We start from the raw sequence: 20,223 nt of genomic DNA, 5'->3' as shown, positions 1-20,223 counted from the left end.
TTCAGTATTGCTGCACTTCGAGTCGTTACTCCAACTCTCATGGGCACGGAGTTGGAGGTGTGTGTGCGTGTAAGGTCACAGCATTACCCATAGATTGGTCATATGAGCTCTGAGCTCTCTTCCAGGAGGGAAATAGCTGTCCATCACGATGAGTCCAACATGTGATCCAAAGACCAAGGTGAATCACACACACACACACAAACTCCTTGCCCACCAGAGTTGGGGTGCTGGTTTGCAGTGCAACGATGCTTTTCAGCCCTGGGTAGGTACTGAACTCAGATCACTGAATTAACAGTTGAATGAAGTACCGCTACACCAGCAAGCTGGTAGTGAATGTATGTATATGTAAATGCATATATATATATATATATATAATATATATATATAATATATATATATATATATATATATACATATATAAATACATATATATATATATACATATATATATATATACATATATATATACAGATATATATAAAAATATATATATATATAAATAAAATATATATATAAAAATATATATATATATATATATATATAAAAATATATATATATATATATATATATATATATAAAAGCACTGGCAGTGGTGGCATCTTTTGGGGTGGTAGGGTGAAGAGGGTGACTTGATATCATAGCTGCCCAATCTGACAACTTAGCAGTCTGTAAAACTTTGTCTTTGTTTTTTTTTCACACACACCTCATTTTTATCTGCTGCACCTGGCAAAATAAGGTTAAAGGAAAATATTATGCTTTTTCATATCTTACATGAAGAAGGAAAAAATTGGGGAACCTTAATTCTCTAATGTAATGTTACACATTAAAGACATTCTACATTCAGATAGTGAAGTTTGTCAACTGGCTAAATTCCACATTCTGTATTTCCTACAGAAACTGATTTGTTGTTGCAGAGCATCCATAATCTGTCTTTGCTCACTTTCTTGATTCCACTTGAACATAATTGAACAGTAAATCTACAAATGGTATAAACTACAACACTTAGATCAACTCTCATGTGGTAAAAATTTCCCAGTAGATAGACATGTTATGACATATGACCCTTTGTTGGAGTATGGCTGAAGTATGGAAGGTTTATATCTTATTTATATTTATTCATTCATTTATTTACCTATTAATTCATTTATTTATTTTTATTGCTAAACTGTTGACAGCAAAAGGTTCTGCAGCATTTGAATCATTCATACTCCATGGATTTCCTCCAATCATTAAATTTCCTCACCCATGACCAATTATAGGAATTAAAAAATACTGTACAGTGCAGAACAGAAAAATATAATAAAAAATGCGAAATCTTTAACTTCTCAATTTGAAGCCACACTGATTCTAATTTCCTACAGTGAAATTATCATATATTTTTTTCAGGTCTGGCAGGGCACCAAAACAGCAAATGCTTCACGTGTCCGACTGACTGTCATAGTCAGAAGGTGGGTCGAGGGATGTGTGCAAGGTAACAGATACATTGCGGTTGATGCTGACAGCTGGGTAGAACAGGCCCTCCAGATCAGTGAAGGCAACATCACCCTGTGGAAACAGTATACATTAATATATATCAATGACCCTTTTCCTTTCAGAAGGGGGGTAGCCAAGCCAAAGCACACTTCCAAGTCATTAAAAATAAACCCATTTAACCACGTCTCCCATCTCAGCACCTTGGGAATGAAGGGGTACACTATATTCCATACCATACTACAAAAAAGCAATGTAGGAGAGTGCAAGTCTTCTACAGCAGGGTCTGACAGTCAGAACTGGTTAACTCCTACTGCTTTGCCATTTGGAGACACCTCCAAGCCTCCTTATCTACTTGAAATATCAATTATAAAGCAGATAGAAGAAAATTCTATTGGGTAGTGTCATATCTTCATCCATTCACATTCTCCCTCCATTTACAGCTGTCTTTTATACTCTCATCCATGCTCAACACAGTCCAGTGCTGCCAAAGCACCTCTCATTCAATCCATCCACCTCATTCTTAGTCTTCTTGAGTTTGTTCTATCTACTTCTGCTTTCTACACTCTTTGATAGGTTTTCCTTGTTCATTCTATTCATATGCCAAAACCACCTCAGCTTTGGTCTACTTTATTTGACAGCTCCCTTGCCACCCTTATTTCCACAATTCTTACTCTACCCATTCCTGTCATCTACCTATATACCAAGGGCTTTTTTTTACTTTAAAAGGGAGGTAGCTATTCTTGTCATACCTACTCTATTTTTCAAAATTTATTTAAAAACCAATGTCTCTTCTTCTCTGTTTCCCTTGTATTTAGTCTTTCCTCCATATAATGTCATGGATATAATGTTTTTCATACAACCTTACCTTTGCATTCATCACCAAGTACTAATTTCTTGTAATATTTTCATTCCACACAGATGTTTACTTTCTTCCTTTACTCTATAATTCATTTCCACACCCATTCCTTCATTCATTATTACGTGCAACCTGGGATACCATATATATCAGTGTACAAGTCAACCTGGCACATAAGTCAACCTAAAAAATTCTGAGATGTAACTCAAATCTAACAATATTTGCCGTGTAAAACAACTCCTAGAAATAAGGTAGCATTGCTTTTCTAGCCCTATTGTATGGGAAAAAAATCTCATAAGTATATAATAGCTTGACAAAAAATTACCACATATTTTTCAGGTTTATATGTAAAAATATCAACAATTATTGCTATGGTAGTGTGGTGTGAATGTGGTGAATTTGGTGGAAATAGGGGGGTCAGTTGGCACCCCCGGCACGAGGTCAAAAAGGTCACGGTGAAGGAAGGAGCGCTGAGGGCACACGACGGGGTGCGCGCAGTGTGTAAAACGAGGGGAAGCAAATGGAACTTTACTATGATTAGTTTTATTATAGGTAGTGGTTTTAGGTAAGGTAGATGTAACTGCATCGGGGGTTTAAGAAGTGAAGCAGAACCATCCAGAGAAACGGGAATCCACAGAAACCAGGTAAGTGATTGAAAAGATGCACAGGCTATCTAGGCGCTAAAGATGGCCGAGGCAACGAACACAAAAGACCCATTTAAGATGAACAATATCACCTTAAGGCCATTTGATGGCAATGGAAACGTCACCGGGTGGCTCAAAAAGGCGGAATTAGTGGCAAAATTAACCGGAGTCACGGACGTCGCGAACTATATTGCCCTTAACCTGGAGGGCGACGCATTGGCCATCTATCTAGAAATGACGACTAGTGATCAAGTTGATGCGAGAAAAGTAAAGAAACAATTGGGAGAGGCTTTCGGCGAGAGTCCGTTCGAATCATTTAATCGGCTACAAAGAATCCGCTGGGCTGGCGAACAGGTCGAAGTTTTTGCCAACGAAATTGGGAATTAGCTGGATTGTCGACATTCAAAGGCAGAGGCTAGGATCAACTCGTTAGAATGGTGTTTGTGAATGGCTTTCGAGATCACGTACCTGCTAGACTACAGAAAGTAAATAATACCGTGTCGGCGAGTATGGACGAGTTGATAGTCCGTGCTAGGCTTCTCACGAGGAAGGATGGGCCTTTAGCCGCTATGGCAACAGAGAGGCCACAAAGCCTTACGCGAGACCTGGGGGTCGAGATGCCAGCGCAATGACCCACAGAAAAGGGGATAGCTGGTGGCGGACTGAGGCCCTCTGCCGGACGATGGAAGAGGGAAAATGGGGTTATTCCAGGGGTGACTAGAGCGAATGAAGGGGGACGCCTAGGACCCGTTGTTATGTGTGCCGGCGACTCGGTCACTTCGCGAGGAATTGTAGAGAGACGGAGCTCATATGTTACGAATGCAATGAGCCAGGACATATTGCTCGACACTGCGTGCAGAGAAACGGACGAGGGGCGGCTGCTGCGCAAGCAGCCGCCAAGGAAATGTAAGGACGCCATCAAACCCTATGCCGATTGTAGATGTCTGGTTGAGACGAAGACGTGCAAGAGCACTAATAGATTCAGGCTGTTCAACCACGATTGTAGCGGCCGACTTTATTAAAGAATTCAGAGAGGGAGATGTGGCCCTGATGATAGTCGACGGAAGGGAGACAAAGTGCGAAGGTGACCAGGACATTGAAACGACGGTGGAGGGCATTCCGCTACGACTAAGAGTGCTCGCCATTAGAACGGTCATAGAGGGAATTGACGTGGTGCTGGGAATGAATGCAATTGCTCAGCTTGGAGAAGTCACGCTTGTCGCCGGACAAGTGAGGGTTGGAGCGATACGCGACTCGAGTTCGGAAGGGAGAGAGAGGACCCGTCTGAGGCTGGAAATAGACGTAGGAATGACAAGGAAGACCATGGAGGGCAGTGTCACCGCAAAGCTCGACTTTGACGAGAAGGCGGCGCCTTGCACAATTGAGGACAAAGACTTTCGGGTGAAATTTGATGGCCAGAAGTGGGAGGTAGAGTGGTACCTGAAAGAAGGCTCACCTCTGTTGAAGAACAAATTCGACAGCTACAGACTCTCGGAGAGGGGGTGAGGGATGACTTTGACATCGAAGTAGAGTGGTGGATTGATGAGGGATTGAGTCCCTAGGAGGAGCGGGTGGAGGATGGAATCTTGCCCCTGATGGCAGTGGTGCAGCCAACCAAGAACAAAGTGCGACCGGCGTTGGATTTCCGAGAGCTGAGCCAGTTCATGAGGTGTCATATTGGCGATGATTTTGTAGGTGTATGTAACAATGACCTATGCAAATGGCGCCAAATGAGGGGGGCGTCCACGATTGTAGACCTGCGGGCGGCTTACCTACAAATTCACGTGGCGAAGAAGCTATGGAAATACCAACTAATAAAATATAAAGGTAAAACATATTGCTTGACCAGACTGGGGTTTGGGCTGTGCTCAGCCCCGAGGATAATGACGAGGATCCTGAAGGCAGTACTAGAGAAGACTGAAACGATGAAGAAGGGCACGGACTCAAACCTCGATAACATACTGGGGGATGATACCGTTGTACCGGTGCCGGACGTAGTGGAACACTTATCTCAGTTTGGATTGGTCTCGAAGGAGCCGGAACCGATGGAAGGAGGAACGGTGTTGGGACAGCGACTAGAGAGAGAGACGGGACCGGAAACCTGCTTGTACAGGAGAGGCAATGAGATCCCGAATGTAACGGACTAGATAAGCAAATGAGAGCTCTTCTCCCTGTATGGCAAATTGGTTGGTCACTACCCGATCGCCGGTTGGCTCCGTGTAGCGTGCAGTTATATTAAGAGGCGGTTGGGGTCAAAGGATTGGGGAGAGAAGGTTGATGAGGGCACGCTCACGATGATACGTGAGGTGTACAACGGATGAGACATGATGATCCAGTGAAAGGACAGTGGAATACACTACAACAGGGCATATGCGTAGTGTGGTGCGATGCTAGCAAGATAGCAACCGACGTCGTCTTGGAGATAGGTGGTGTGGTAGTCGAAGATGGAGCGTGGCAGGGAAAAAGGATGACTACCATCACATTAACGTATCGGAGTTAGACGCTGTTATAAAAGGAATCAATTTGGCCCTGAAATGGGGGCTACGCCAGATCGAAATCAGGACTGACTCAACCACAGTAGCAGGGTGTATGAACTCAGAGCTGACGGCTGAGAAGAGAATACGCACGAAAGGGGCAGTAGAAGTCATTGTGAAGCAGCGTGTTGGGATTCTGAGGGAGTTAATAGACGAGTTCAGCGTAAAGATGAGCGTGACCCAGGTGCCATCGGGGATGAACAAAACGGATGCGCTAACCAGAGTAAAGAAAAACTGGGTGAAAATGCCGGAAGAACAGGACGAGGAGAAGGTTGAAGTGTGCGCTGCAGGGTCCCCATACACGAAAGAGTTGCATGGAACTCATCACCTAAGTGTTGATAGGTCACTGTTCTTAGCAAAGAAAGTTGACCCGAATATAACGAGGGAAGATGTCCGGCGGGCGGTGAGAGCGTGTGTTCGATATCAGTCAACAGATCTCGCCCCTAGACTGCATGTGGCGGGGAATTGTAGTGACAAGTTACTATTTCCGTTTTCTCTTATATTCAGTTTTTCCAGCCTATGCACAATTATGTAGTCTTTAGTCACCTCTTGTCTTTGACTATTATTTTACGTCTTTCTTGCACGGAGGTTGTGTTCACCGGCGAGTCATCTGTGGCATTCCTCAGGGAGACGGGACTACTTGACCATACAGTTTAGGGAACAACAACAACAACAACAACAACAACAACAACAACAACAACAACAACAACAACAACAACAACAACAACAACAACAACAACAACAACAACAACAACCTTCCATCTTTGCCACACAGGACATCCTCATAAAAAACACGTACACACTCAAATCACCAAGCAAACCCTTCAAGACAGCCCACCAAACTCAATACTCCAACAACATCCCCCAGACATTAACTACAAAAAAAAAAAAAACACCTGATATGAACCACTCAAGTCACCATCCAACATTAAAACAGTACCAACACAGAATAGGCCTGGCTACAGATTCAAACTGCCCCAGATGCAACCATCCCACATAAGACCTAGAACATATACTACAGTGTCCCTAGCTAACATTTCTTAGATAACAGCACAATATTTCTTCCTTGAGTGACTTATGGTCCCTTTCAGAGGCTGTTGCCAGATACCTGAAGGCCGCATGTCCTCTGCAAGAGAGACCAGAGGCAACGAATTGATTGGTTTCCATGCAAATGCCACTCTACAAACATTGTTCTTGGTTTGATGGGTTTACATCAACAGATGTTTAACTTGGACAATCATTGATTGAAGTTTCTGATCCATTGTAAATCAAACTCTCACATTTGTGGTTATGGGGATGAATGTCCATCACATTTCAGTAGCCACTATGCCAGATCATGGTTATCATACTAAAACAAAATTTCGACGTTATTCTATTCTGTACAAGACTTACCCTAGCAGCACAGTGGCGAAACTTATAAATTTGATCAGTTTAGTTAAATACTTGTAATGTTATTCAGCCAAGAGAGTAACTAAATGAAAGGGTTCTAGGACTCCAGCTCACCTGTGGTTCATCATTGACATAGAAGGCCAAAGTGCCCCGTGTAAGGTCCAGGAGGACTCCGACAGTGGTGCCAACAGCAACACCACCCTCGTTGCGGCCGTGGTGTGCTGCTCCATGTAGGAACCATGACCTCTGGTGGTCAATGTACATTGCCCAGCCGTGTGGGTCATTTCCTGTTGGAGAAAGGAGAGTTACAGAGGTACATAGGCCAGACATTTTAGTTTATTAAATATCAATCTCAATAACAAACTTCAGAAGTAGCCTGGTCTTGAGTAGTCCAACCCATACTGGGATATTGAGTGTATGGTGACATGCAGCTAATACTTTAGGGACTATTTTGGGATGCTCCTATGGATCGGAGCCATACACCAGTTGTCTATGTTAGAGTAAAATCACTACTCATAGAGGAATACTTTTCAACCACAGCTGTCCCTCTTTTATGCTGTTCCCTTGAAACTACTCTTTGGCATTTCTATGACTCTGCCACTTCCGGATCCCCTATGGTGGAGAACGATATTCTGATTTATCCCAGTGTTGGGAAAAGTTTATACCACTGTTACAAGTGATTTGTGTTATATGCTCGTACATAATACATACATACACTTATAGATACACACACACACACATACACACATACACACACACACTGCGCTGAATGGCCTACCGACTCTAGCGCTTGGCCTTCTAGCCAAAAATTCCATAAATAAATCAATCAATCAACACACACACACACATACACACACACATACACACACACACACACACACACACACACACACACACACACACACACACACACACACACACACACACACATATATATATATATATATATATATATCTATACCTATCTATATATATATATCTATATATATATATTATATATATATATATATATATATATATATATATGCTGATTACCACAGGGAAAAGAAAAGTTCTTGGAATCCGAGCGCTTTCGTGATATTTGTTCACATCTTCAAGAACTTTTGTTCACATCTTTTTGTTCACATCTTCAAGAACTTTTCTTTTCCCTGTGGTAATCAGCATAACGGTGTAGTCACGTGTGATTTGTGATACTTGTGCATATATATATATATATATATATATATTTATATATATGTATATATATATATATGTATATATGTATGTATGTATGTATGTATGTATGTATAACTCATAACAGACATCTGCTAGTAGAGAACCACCTCTCCAGTGTCCATCTTCAAGAACCCATCAACACCATTACCTTCAATCACCACACACTTACCAAGCATAATTTCCTTGTTGATCCCTGTGCGGGCAATGCCGAAGACAACATCGGCGTTGGCATTGTAGGCATCAATACTGAAGGTCCAGTAGTGGCGCCCTCGGGAAAAGGCAAGTGACCCAAGAGCCACACGGTGCTCGTAGCTCTCACATGTCACACTTGTCCCTCCTGAGAGAAGCCGGCACTCCGGGTGTGACAGATTGCGGTCAAGGGTGAACCAGGCAGCTGAAGAGTAGAAATGTAGGCATTCAGACATCATTCTGGTGGTGTCAACAAATGATTAAGCCTTAACACAAAGTGAAACCTTATTGATGTCAACTGGTGGATTTACAAACACTGTACACTGAAGTTTTAACACTGGGTGAGGAATTTACTGTCATTTGTTGAACATACAAGCAATTTGTGCTCAAATAAACAGATTAGTAATCCAAGTAAAACAAAATTATTTCTATTTTCAAAACAGGGGAAACAGGAGAAAAATGGGTATATTTTAAGAAGGAAGAGATAAATTGTGCAAAGATGGAGTGTGGGACAAGGAGGATGGAGAGGAACAGAAGGAGAGGCAACAAACGGTGGGGAGAAGGGGTGAAGGTGGTGGTGGAAGAGAAGCAACTGTATCAGACTTGGTTTCAAGGTAGAAGTAGGGAAGCATATGAGAGAGAGAAGTAAAATACAAGGCGAGGGAGGCAAAGAGAAAGACACATGTAAAATAAGGTAGGAGTTTGACAGAGTATTTTGAAAATGATAACAATAAAAATGTTTTGGAAGAAAGTGAAGAGAATGAGGTGGGGTGAGTCAGGTAAAGAGGAAAAGGTGAAGGGTGAAGATAGATATTAATGTAAATAAAGGTGGTAAGGGGAATATTAGTAGAGTATTTCAGAGAGCAGAGGTTGGCGTGGTCGTGTGAATCATGGAATGCTATGAAGGAGGCCTTTGTTCAGCAGTGGACTCAGGAAGGCTGATTTGATCGATTTCAGAGAATAACTCAGTGTGAAGGAGGTTAGGAAGAGATTAATTGTGGCAGAAGAAGGTGTTAGGAAAGTGACTGGGAAAAGAAAATTACAGGGGTTTAGGGAAAAAATGAGACACGAAGAGCATTGAAAATAATGAAAGCTTGTAAGGATAGATATGAAGCTGAGAGATAGGGTTGGTCAAAGAATATTGGGATGGTTTAGGTATATGGAAAGAATAAATACAGAAAGAATAACACAAAGAGTGTGGAAAGCAGAGGTAGATGGGATAAACTTGAGAAGAGAACTGAGAATGGGATGGATGGATAAGTTGAAGGGGGCCTTGGGTTAAAAGAGAATGTCAGTTGAGTAGGGAAAGGTGACTGGAGAATGGTCGTGAATAGATGATAAATCGACACCATTAGTAGGGGGTTCTTTTTGTCTTCTCTAATTACTTATGAGTAGAGGAAATTTGCAAGTGTTTATAATCTTTTATATATATATAAATATATATATATATATATATATATATATATATATATATATATATATATATATATATATATATATAATATATATATATACAGTAAATCCTCGATATAACGGACGATATAGGGACAAAGGTCTGTCGTTATATCCGAAGATCCGTTATAACCAAGGATCCGTTATATCTGATGGAAATACCGGACAGATCCGTTATATCCCGAAGTTTGTCCGGTATTAGAAATTAGTAGGATTAGAAATTACAGTAAACCCTCGATATAACGGACGATATGGGGACAGGGGTCTGTCGTTATACCCGAAGATCCGTTATAACCGAGGATCCCTCGCTATAACGGATGAAAATCCGTTATAGCGAGGGTTTGTCCGGTCAGATTTTTTGTCCATTATATCCGATATCCGGTATATCGAGATCCGTTATATCGAGGGTTTACTGTATAATCCTGTATATATATATATATATATATATATATATATATATATATATAAATATAATATAAATAATATATATATATATATATATATATATATATATATATATATATAATGATAATAATAATAGTAATAATAATGATAATAATAATTATAATAATAATAATAATAATAATAATAATTAATGATAATAATAATAATAATGATAATAATAATAATAGTAGTAGTACATATATACCATATACTAAAGGCTATCAGGGTAACCCGTATTACACGGGATCATCCCGTATTTAAAGTATTTGTTCGCGTCCCGTATCGTCCTCCCCGGGACGCGTTTTGTCCTGTATTTTCAAGATTTTAAATACTTCGTATGAAAAATTGAGAAAATTTTACATTTTACAGGTATATTTATTCAAAAGCAATAATATACAATGGACACACCTCTTTAAACCATTAGAAAAAAAAAGTATAAGTCAATGAAGCAGGTCTTGGAGCTGCGAGCTTGTTTTGTGAGCTTCATATAGCCATACACATTGTCCATATACCTTTCCAATTTAGGTGTCCTATATTCCAGTTTTCAAAAGCTGGTCACACTGATGGCTATTTCCACCTTACAAGGGCAAACAGCCATTGGGATATATATATATATATATATATATATATATATATATATATATATATATATATATATATATATATATATATATTTATATACATAAAACTTAAACCCATTCTCGGAGAAAGATAAGCTGAGATACAGAGTAAACCGTATATTTCGACCACTGACTGTGGTCCTCTTCAGCAGTTACAATTATAGGGTACATAGACAAGGGGTTATACAGTATACAGAGGAGGAAGTATCATTGGGGAACTCAGTAAGCCTCAGTATGGCTACTCATTTCAATGAATGAACTTTTTATGTGAAAGTGGGTGGTCCATTAGGCACTTGGTACCACTTACTGTCTGAGGTGCGAATGGCTACTGGACTGGAATATGGGGACTGCCCAGAGGCATTGTGCGCCTTGACACGAAGCTGGTAGACGGTGTTGAAGTGGAGACCCTCCACTGTGCACACTGTCTCAGGACCTCGGTGTACTTCCTGGTGGTGGACAAAGGAAGGATCAATATGTGAAGGTGCATACCGTCACAGTATTTAGTAAGTCGGTAGACACTGGATTCGTGCCTGTTTCCCTGCGGCAGGCTAACATCGTTCCTGTTTTCAAAAAGGGTGATGAGTATTCTATGCACAACTACGGGCCAATCATTTTGATATTGGTCATAGGTAAAATATTGGAATGAATCATTTCTAATAGAATCAGAGATCACGCCGAGACACATAACTTTATTTGTGATTCACAACATGGGTTCACCAAGGTAGGTCATGTGTAACTTATCTTCTTTCATTTTACACCAATGTCAACAAGGCGGCAGATAACAATTATAGTTACGATGCTATTTACCTTGACTTTAACAAAGCATTCGACAGGGTGCCCCACCAGAGACTATTAAATAAAGTCAAAACCCATGGCATAGGAGGAAAAGTGTTTGAATGGATCAGTGGATCGATGTCCAATGACAGAAAACAGCGAGTCACCATTAACTGTGTAAAATCCAAGTAGTGGATGTTATTATATTGTTCATTATGTATATAAACAACCTGGACATTAAGATTATTAGTGATGTTAGTAAGTCTCCTGACAACACTAAAATAGGATGTCAAATCAGGTACGGGTAAGGCGCCGGGATACTGCAGGAAGATTTTAACCAATTGTTTGCATGGTCAGTGAAATGGTAAATAAACTTCAGTGTCTCAAAGTGCAGTGTGTCTTTTGCAGTCTCCTTTATTATTGTATTCTTATGTTCGTAAGAATTTCTGATTTCTTAATTTGATGGAAGTTAGCCATTTCTCTTATACTGACCTAACTTAACCACATCATCAATGTGAGCAGTTGCATCGGTCATTTTACATAATGATAAAGTATCAATTCCTCTATCATCCCTCAACATCTTCTTACACAAGACCTACTATGTGGCTACTGTACGACTGCTATCACAATAGGTACAATGGTTTTCCATGGTGATGATGTATGCTATTTTTTCTTGAGAATTTCCCTGCTGTTGTCGGTAACCAATTCTTCTACCCTTGGGGACAATACTGTACCGAAGAGAATCTTAGAGGTGATAAAAGAGAAACTTAAGGATGTTAGTAGAAGAGAGGAATGGTAGATGTTTAGTGTTCAGAATTATTTTTACATAAAGATTAGTCTTCAATCATCACATAGTGCTGTCACCGAAGAAACTAAAGTATCGAATGCATTTAACTTATGCAGTCAATACTCTACACCAGCTCAAGACTCGTCATACTTCGAGGTCTCCACATTCATACCTTGAAGACTCCGTCTCCATCGTCGATTTCGAGGACATATGTGTTGACACGTGAGGTTGGGTGCGGTGTCCAAGTTGCAGTGACGCTGTTGTTTTGTCCCAGACACTCCTCTGGCAAGAACTCCGGTGGTCCCGGCGCTGCGGTAGAGAAAAGGGTCATGTGTGGGTTAGGTCAGGCGGTGGTTGTGGGTCCGGTGATGAGAAGAGAAAAGGATGGAGGGATAACATGCAGGTCATCTACTATAAGGATGCGTTGGGAATTGAAGGAGGAGAGATGAGTGAAAGGTCAAGAGGAAAAAGAAAAGGGAAAGGAATGTGGGGGTGGGTGCCTAAAGAGTAGAATGGGGCAAAGGTAAAGGGAGGAGGAGGAAGAAGATGAGAAAGAAAAACAAGGCTAAATTAAGCATTGGAAAAAAGTGGCAAGGAAGAGGAACAAGAGAACAGAGGGAAAGGTAATAAAGCTGATGGAGAAAGGTTGAAAGTAGGAGAGAGAAAAAAGTGATTGAGAGAAATCAAGGGAAGAGACAATAGGCGTGGAGTAAAGATGGGGTGGAAGAAAGGGGCAAGAGGTAAAAGTGTGGGAGAGGGTAAAGGAAGAAGAAGAGATAGAAGAAGGAAAAGTACAATGCACTGAAAATAGACGAAAAGATGAACTTATAGGAAAGAGATAAAGAATGAGTGGGTAAAGACTAAAAAGGGAAAAAAAAAGGCAAATTCGTAATGACCTGTAGCCTTACAGTGGCTGACAACAGTCCATAGGCCCTCCCATAGGTATCCCAGGGAAGAAATATTAGATTTTTGCTGGTTTTCTATCACTTGCAGGTAGTAATAGTAGTAGTGGTATAGTACTAGTAGTGGTATAGTACTAGTAGTGGTATAGTAGTAGTAGTGGTATAGTAGTAGTGGTATAGTAGTAGTAGTATAGTAGTAGTAGTAAAGTAGTAGTGGTATAGTAGTAGTGGTACAGTGGTAGTAGTATAGTAGTAATAACAGTATAGTAGTAGTAGTGGTGTAGTAGTATATTAGTGGTAGTAAAAAAGTGGGGCAGTTGCTGGTAGTCAGCTGAAAAAGTGGAAGAAATATAATAAAATATTATAGAGATTTTGGGTTTGAAGATAAGTGACAAAGCGATGATAATATCTGACGTCTCACAGTACAGCTACTTGCAGTTACATTTTTGTACCTGTTGTTGACCCTGCCCCTGGCAAATGAATCACAAAGGGGATATAACAAATGAAAAAAATCTGTTACTTAATAGAAAATTTCAGTAGTAACAGAATCCTAAGAATATTTAGAAAACAAATCTGTGATAATATTTAGAAAATAAATCTGTGATAATATTTAGAAAACAAATCTATGATAAAAAGATAAATTCATAGTGAGGAGATATGGAAAAGGGACTGGTCACGGGTTTGGAAGTGAAGGGTCAGAGATGTTGGAATTCGCATAATTATTGACATATAAACCAGTCTCACACATCTAAAACCAAATTTATAACAACTCATATTTTACTATAAACTACAATTATGAGTTATATAATGCGTCAGAGAAAAACAACGAGAAAATGCTTAAAATTGAAAATTGTGCAAAAGCCAGCGCAACAATAACTGGTCATACCTAAACTATACAAAGAAAACGTCTCATGCTGTTTTTAGAGAACGTCTAATGTGCAGCTATGACTACATCAATTGGGTTTTTACACTAATGCACAGTGTATTATTTCTATTCCTTCTTTATGGTAACATATATTTTATTTTATTGCTAAGAACAAATAATTTTATACGATGGTGGTAAGGTAGGGGTAAGTTTTGTGCTAAGTCTACCTTTTTTGCTGAATAAAATTGCCCGATAATAGGCAACACATAAAAAATAACATCACCATATCAAAGACTAAGAGCTTCAAAGTACACAAAACTAAAGCTAGACATTTGAAATTAAACACAGACTGAAAAATCCATTACAAATTAAAGAAAAAATGAAAACCAAAAATACACGTTAACACTATAACAGAAATTGTTAAAATGTCGTCAAGAGCAAAATTAAATTCCTTTTTGGGCCCTGGGAAGGAATTATATTGCTACAAATAAAAAATTAACTGAAAAGATTATGGTAAAGGTGCCTTTGGGTGTAGCCATGGGGAGGAAGAAGGGTGGGGTCTGCAGGTCTGTGTTAGCTGCAGTTACATGGTACATATATACATATATCAAGGGCTTTTTTCCCCCTTGCAAGGGAGGTAGCCAAAGTCAAAAGCATAAATCCACTCCCACACATTTCATTCCTACATACTCCACTCCCATTCACCACCCCTCCTTCCCTCTTTTCTTGGTTTCCCCTGCCATGGCAACATAACACATCACTGGCGAAGTCCCACCTTTACTTCAAACCACTCACTATCTCCATTTCTAATTCTAACACAGGCTCTACTACTATCGTAAAAACTCTTGACTTCTCGTAACAGCTTTCCTCCTAGCCCATATATCTGCAATGTCTCCCACAGTGCCTTCCTGTCAACCCTGTCATAAGCCTTTTCCAGATCCATAAAAGCCAAAAAAATATCTTTACCTTTTCCTAAAGCTTTCTCACATATCCGTCTAACCACAAAAATCTGATCCATGCAACCCGTATCCGTCCTAAACCCACACTGCTCCTCACCAATTACTCTGTTCTTCTAATCCTCTCAGTCAAAATCCTCCCATAAGCCTTCCCAATTACACTCAACAAACTGATCCCTCTGAAAGTACTACACTTATATTTGGGCCACCTTTCCCCTTATAAAGCGGAACTATACAAGCAATCCTCCAGTTCTTTGACACTCTACCCTCTTTCAGACAAACATCAAACAACTTCATCAGCCAGTCCACCATCACTGTATCTCCTTTTTTTTTTTGACACTCCGCATGAAACTCATCTAACCCAGGTGCTTTACCTCCTCTCATAATTTCATACATACATATACCAAAGGCTAACCCCCTTACACGGGGGTAGCCAAAAAGAAAAAGACATAGAAACCACTCCCAATCTAATTTTTCCTCCATTTTCCTCATTCATAACTGTTTAATTGCTTAGCGCTTCCCACTGCAACTACTTTCCCCTCCCTATCTTCCTTCACATTTAGCAACTCCCTAAAATACGCTATCCATTTCCTCTTACTGCCGTCTCTTCTATTATAATCTCTCCTTCTACACCTTTTACCTTTTCTTCTCTACCTGATTCGCCTCCTCTTCCTCTCTTAATTTCCACCCAGAACATCTTTTTATTACTGTATTATTTTTTGTCATACTCTTACTCCATTTCACATCTGTTCTCCTTTTTGCCTCCTTTATCTTATGCTTTACTTCTCTTTTTTTTTTTGTACCTCTCACATGGTTCTCATGTCCTATTTTGTTACCAATCTGTGAATGTTAATTTCTTCTCTTCTACAACCTTCTTTGCTTCATTATCCCATCACTCATTACCCTTCCTTCTATTTCCTCTGATATTCTACCACTCTCTACCCTAAGAACATGTACATCCAAATCTCTTCCTACTCTTCTCCTGGTTACCACTATATAGTCCATTAAAGCCCTATCTACCACCCTCTCCCATATGCACTTATGCTTGACTTTCTTCCTAAACACTGTATTTGCTATCATCAGCTCTCTATCTAGACACATCGCCACTATCAACTCTCCTTTATGATTTTGTCTGGCACTCCAAACTTCCCAACCACTCCGTCTATTGGCTCATCCCCTACCCTTGCATTGAGATCTCCCAATACCACTACGTTGACACTTCTTAAACTCTGTATGCACTCATAGAGACAGACATCCACAGATTCAAACTAAACTGTCCCAGATGCGGCGACCACACAGACGACACTGAAATCCTCATACTGCGATGCCCCAGAATAACATTCTATAGAAAATGACACAATGTATCTTCCCAAGTGACTTATGGACCCGCACGGAGGCTGTTGCCGGTAATCTGAAGGTTACTGGTCGTCTTCAAGAAAGATTAAAGGCAACAGATTAATTGACAAACAGAAACAAACTACCCCAGATGCATCTATCACACAAAAACATTGAACACCTCATCTTTCACTGTTACACTCGAGCTCTACCCAGACAACATCACAACATTTTCTTCCTTGAGAAGCTTATGGGCCAGTCTAGTGGCTGTTGGCAATTACCTGAGAGGCGTGGGTCTCCTACAAGAGAAATCTGGGGCCATGGATTGATTGATCCAATATATAAACAGACTGATTCAGATTATAACCCATAGTGTAAACATAGTGCAAAATCTACTAAGTAGACTCGTAAATGTTTAATGAAGTGGACTCATAGACATCGTAAATTTACAACATATAGTTTGTATAGTAAGTTCACAGGGTACACAAGTGCATTTCGTACAGGCATCTAGAAGGCACCAGTCAGTGTTACACTGAAAGTAAAGCCAATTGTATTTTGCAGAAATAAACTTCAGTGTTTCAGAAGCAGGTCACATAGTGCAATGCGACTGGAATCCTTATTAATTTATTTGTAGACTTATCTTGTCGTCAGTATCACCATTTCTATTGTCACAAAATTTTTGTTTTTAAGCCAGTATATCTAATTTTTGTTAATAGAATTACATTACTCATTTAAATATCAATAATGAGGTCAATGTTAGTATAAGCAAAAAAGGTATTATCAATACTGAGTTACAGTTGCAACATGGAAAGAAGTGTCAACTGAGACTTCGAAGTGGTTTAGTTACTGGACTTTGGTTAGTTTATGTAATTAGAGTATTCAGAGGGTTGAGTCTGCCTGACCACTATTAACTTGGCTTCAACCTCCTGCCATCATGGGTGGAGGACATTTTGTTCTTTGTACTGCACAGAAAACCTTCATGTGAACCAGAAATTATTGTCAGACACATGAACAAATAGTTTATATTGGAGACACACTCTCCTGTTGATAATAATATAATTCTTTTTTGGCCTTTATTCACATTCTGGGTATTCTTCCCCCCTCCCCCTTCCCCCCTAATTGGCTACACTCAAGAAGCACTGACATGCAGGTGGTCAGTGGGGAATACCACAAGGCGTGTAGGGTTGGTTCCCTCACAAGAAACCCAGGAACTCATACCTGCGGGTTTGCGTTCCTCGCCGTCAAGGGCAGCTGTGGGGGAATGGAACAGTTAGTGCATGGGGCAATGGAACGGGAAGGGGTGAATGGAGTTTGTGGTGAAGCAGGTGCATGGGGCGATTAGACTGAAGAACGGGTATAATGGTCGATGATAAATGTATATATATATATATATATATATATATATATATATATATATATATATATATATATATATATATATACATATACATATGTGGTGGGTCCAAATAGTGAAGGTCCTGGATAATGAAATGAGTACATGGAATGGTGATTTGGAAGATTGATTACAATGGGGTTGATTGAACAAGGTGGTATAGTAGCACACTTAACATAGCAGACTTAGTAGAGAAAAAAAATCCTCAGGAATTAGATATTGTTTCGGTGCCAAGAACCAGTTGTTCTCTGATGGCAATATTGGGCTGAAGATGGGGTATGGGGTGGATTTTAGGAGTTTACATTAGAAATCCTGTTAGTATGTATACATTGATCTACGAGCAATAAAATAGAAACGAAAAAAGGAACTAATTAAACAGTATTGGAGGACTACAAGCTATTCAGTGACATTATAGGAAGACACTATTACTAAGTTCATATAAACAGATTAGTATCTGCTACAAGAGAAACTGTTAATGGAAAACGAATTTCTGAGATTTTTACTGAAATCAGATTGAGGGACAAGCTCCGCCTCCCTTCCCTGTTCTTGTAGAAATGATTGGTGAGCCGTGAGTCGAAGAAAGGTGGGATTGGTTCCCAACTCTCTCCACCTCAGCGCCAACCAATCACATTCATTGGGAAGACAATTAGGTGGGAGGGAGGGGGGAGACATTATGAATCACACTGGTTCAACTCGAGAACAACAAAGTTAACAAACATGGGCAGTTGCAGATAAATACAAATGTTTTCCAATATTCATAATCGTTTTCATACTGCCTGTTTAACATTCCACGCACAGTGGGCATGCCAATGAGTTTAAAGTACCTAGAGGGTGCCCACCAAGATGGTGAAAGATAAAAACAAAATTATACGCCTAAGCACTCCCATTCCTGCCACTCCGGGCGAACGAGTAGCGTCAATCTGATCTGCGTAATCCGCACGTTTCGGAGTGTCCACTGTACTTGATGTTCTCGCTGCCCCTATTCTCTTTTAATTGTAGATAAAGAGGACTTTGTGCTTTGATTACATGATGAATAGATATTCATGTCCCTTGGTGAAAAAATTTCTTACAAATTTACGGGGGTGGAGAGTTTATCTTTAGGCAATGGGTAGGTGTGATTCGGTTTTTCGGTATTCGCGTGATATTCATTCCGCTAACTCCCGCGAATACCGAGGTTTACCTATACTTTTTAAAAATGAATTAGCAGAAATCCTTAAAAAAAACAACAACAACTACGTCTTATATGGCAAAGTTGATTGTGTGGGGTGGGAATACCTTTTCAAATAAAAAACTCCATTGTACAAAGGCAGAGTGTAAAGAAAGTGTCACAGCAACACGCTAACATAAGTCACTTGAAAGGTATTCTTTTGGCTAACACTATACCGTTTTGGTTTTTCTTTGGGACAGAACGATTCTCCAATTATTGTAACCTCTTGAAACCCCATCTACACGAGCGAACAGTGTCTGCAGACAAGCAAGAAGTTTGTTTGGTGATAAAATCACTTTGTCTGAAGACTCACTGCTTTGTACTGAATGGGCATACTGTTGATCCCAAAAATGAATAAACAATGTTCAAGATGTATGTCTTCAAGAGTCAATGGTACTCTATAGATTATACATATTGTGGTTTTACACATTATCCACTGCTGTCCGAGTCATATTTCTATGAGAATGTAACATAACCACAAAAAATCGTGTTTAATACATTGGGGTGGCCAACCATAGATAAGATTGGGATGAGAGTGATATGTAAGGAAACAGCAGACATACGTTTCAATTTGGAAAAAAATCGAAAGACTAAGCGAGGATATTCCATTTATCTGGACATATCATGGTCAAATTACTGATCTTCATAAGTTATTTTGAAAGGCACTTACGTTTCATCTGTATGAAATTAAACGTGTTGATAAATCGCATGACATTTTTGTTGTCAAGGTCCAGGTCGATGTAGGAACTAAGACGATTGCTGGTTGAGGAGAGTTCTTTGTCCCATGCCAGGTCTAGGTCACTCACTCGGCCAATCAGCTGTGGCCCCATCTGCAATTGGCATAATGTGTCATCAAACGGGAGAAGTTGTCATTTACCATTGAAAAAAAAAAAAAAAAATCGCTTGCAGCAATCTGCACACAATAATTTTGGGATAGATAAACAGGCATGCAGGATTTCGTGTACACGTGCGAGTACGGTCTAATGGCCGCAGTGGCATTGGATTCGTGCGTTGCGTAGACTCACCTGCATGAAAGCTGCCGGGTCGGGCTCCTTGATCGCCTCGATGCAAAACTGGACGAGCGCCGTGGTCTGGTGGAGCCGACGCGTGTTGTTGGCGGTCTGGTCTCTGCAGGACATGAAGGGAGAACTCAGGACTTCTGAGCTAGCAGATCAAGTCGTTACCTCT

At 40.1% G+C, this 20,223-nt stretch overlaps 1 protein-coding gene across 2 annotated transcripts in view; it reads right to left on the bottom strand.

Annotated features, from left to right (window-relative positions):
* Nucleotides 1–589: 589 nt before the first annotated feature.
* The window catches only part of LOC143024376 (E3 ubiquitin-protein ligase TRIM9-like), a 30,745-nt gene continuing 11,111 nt past the window's right edge, over nt 590–20,223 (bottom strand). Inside the window, exons 3-10 of one of the 2 annotated variants that reach the window (XM_076183171.1) lie at nt 20,061–20,163; nt 19,706–19,865; nt 17,654–17,686; nt 12,550–12,686; nt 11,124–11,262; nt 8,281–8,505; nt 7,011–7,183; nt 590–1,545 (exon numbers count right to left, since the gene is read on the bottom strand). In XM_076183171.1, the coding sequence (XP_076039286.1) occupies nt 1,417–1,545; nt 7,011–7,183; nt 8,281–8,505; nt 11,124–11,262; nt 12,550–12,686; nt 17,654–17,686; nt 19,706–19,865; nt 20,061–20,163 (1,099 nt within the window). In that variant the 3' untranslated portion in view covers nt 590–1,416. The remainder of the gene's footprint in view (nt 1,546–7,010; nt 7,184–8,280; nt 8,506–11,123; nt 11,263–12,549; nt 12,687–17,653; nt 17,687–19,705; nt 19,866–20,060; nt 20,164–20,223) is intronic. The other variant, XM_076183172.1, reaches the window with a different exon arrangement.

The sequence above is a fragment of the Oratosquilla oratoria genome, chromosome 4 (genome assembly GCF_046742065.1).
Source record: "Oratosquilla oratoria isolate Oo_2021 chromosome 4, ASM4674206v1, whole genome shotgun sequence".
Classification (NCBI taxonomy): Eukaryota; Metazoa; Arthropoda; class Malacostraca; order Stomatopoda; family Squillidae; genus Oratosquilla; species Oratosquilla oratoria.
This window is presented reverse-complemented; position numbering and strand designations above follow the sequence as displayed.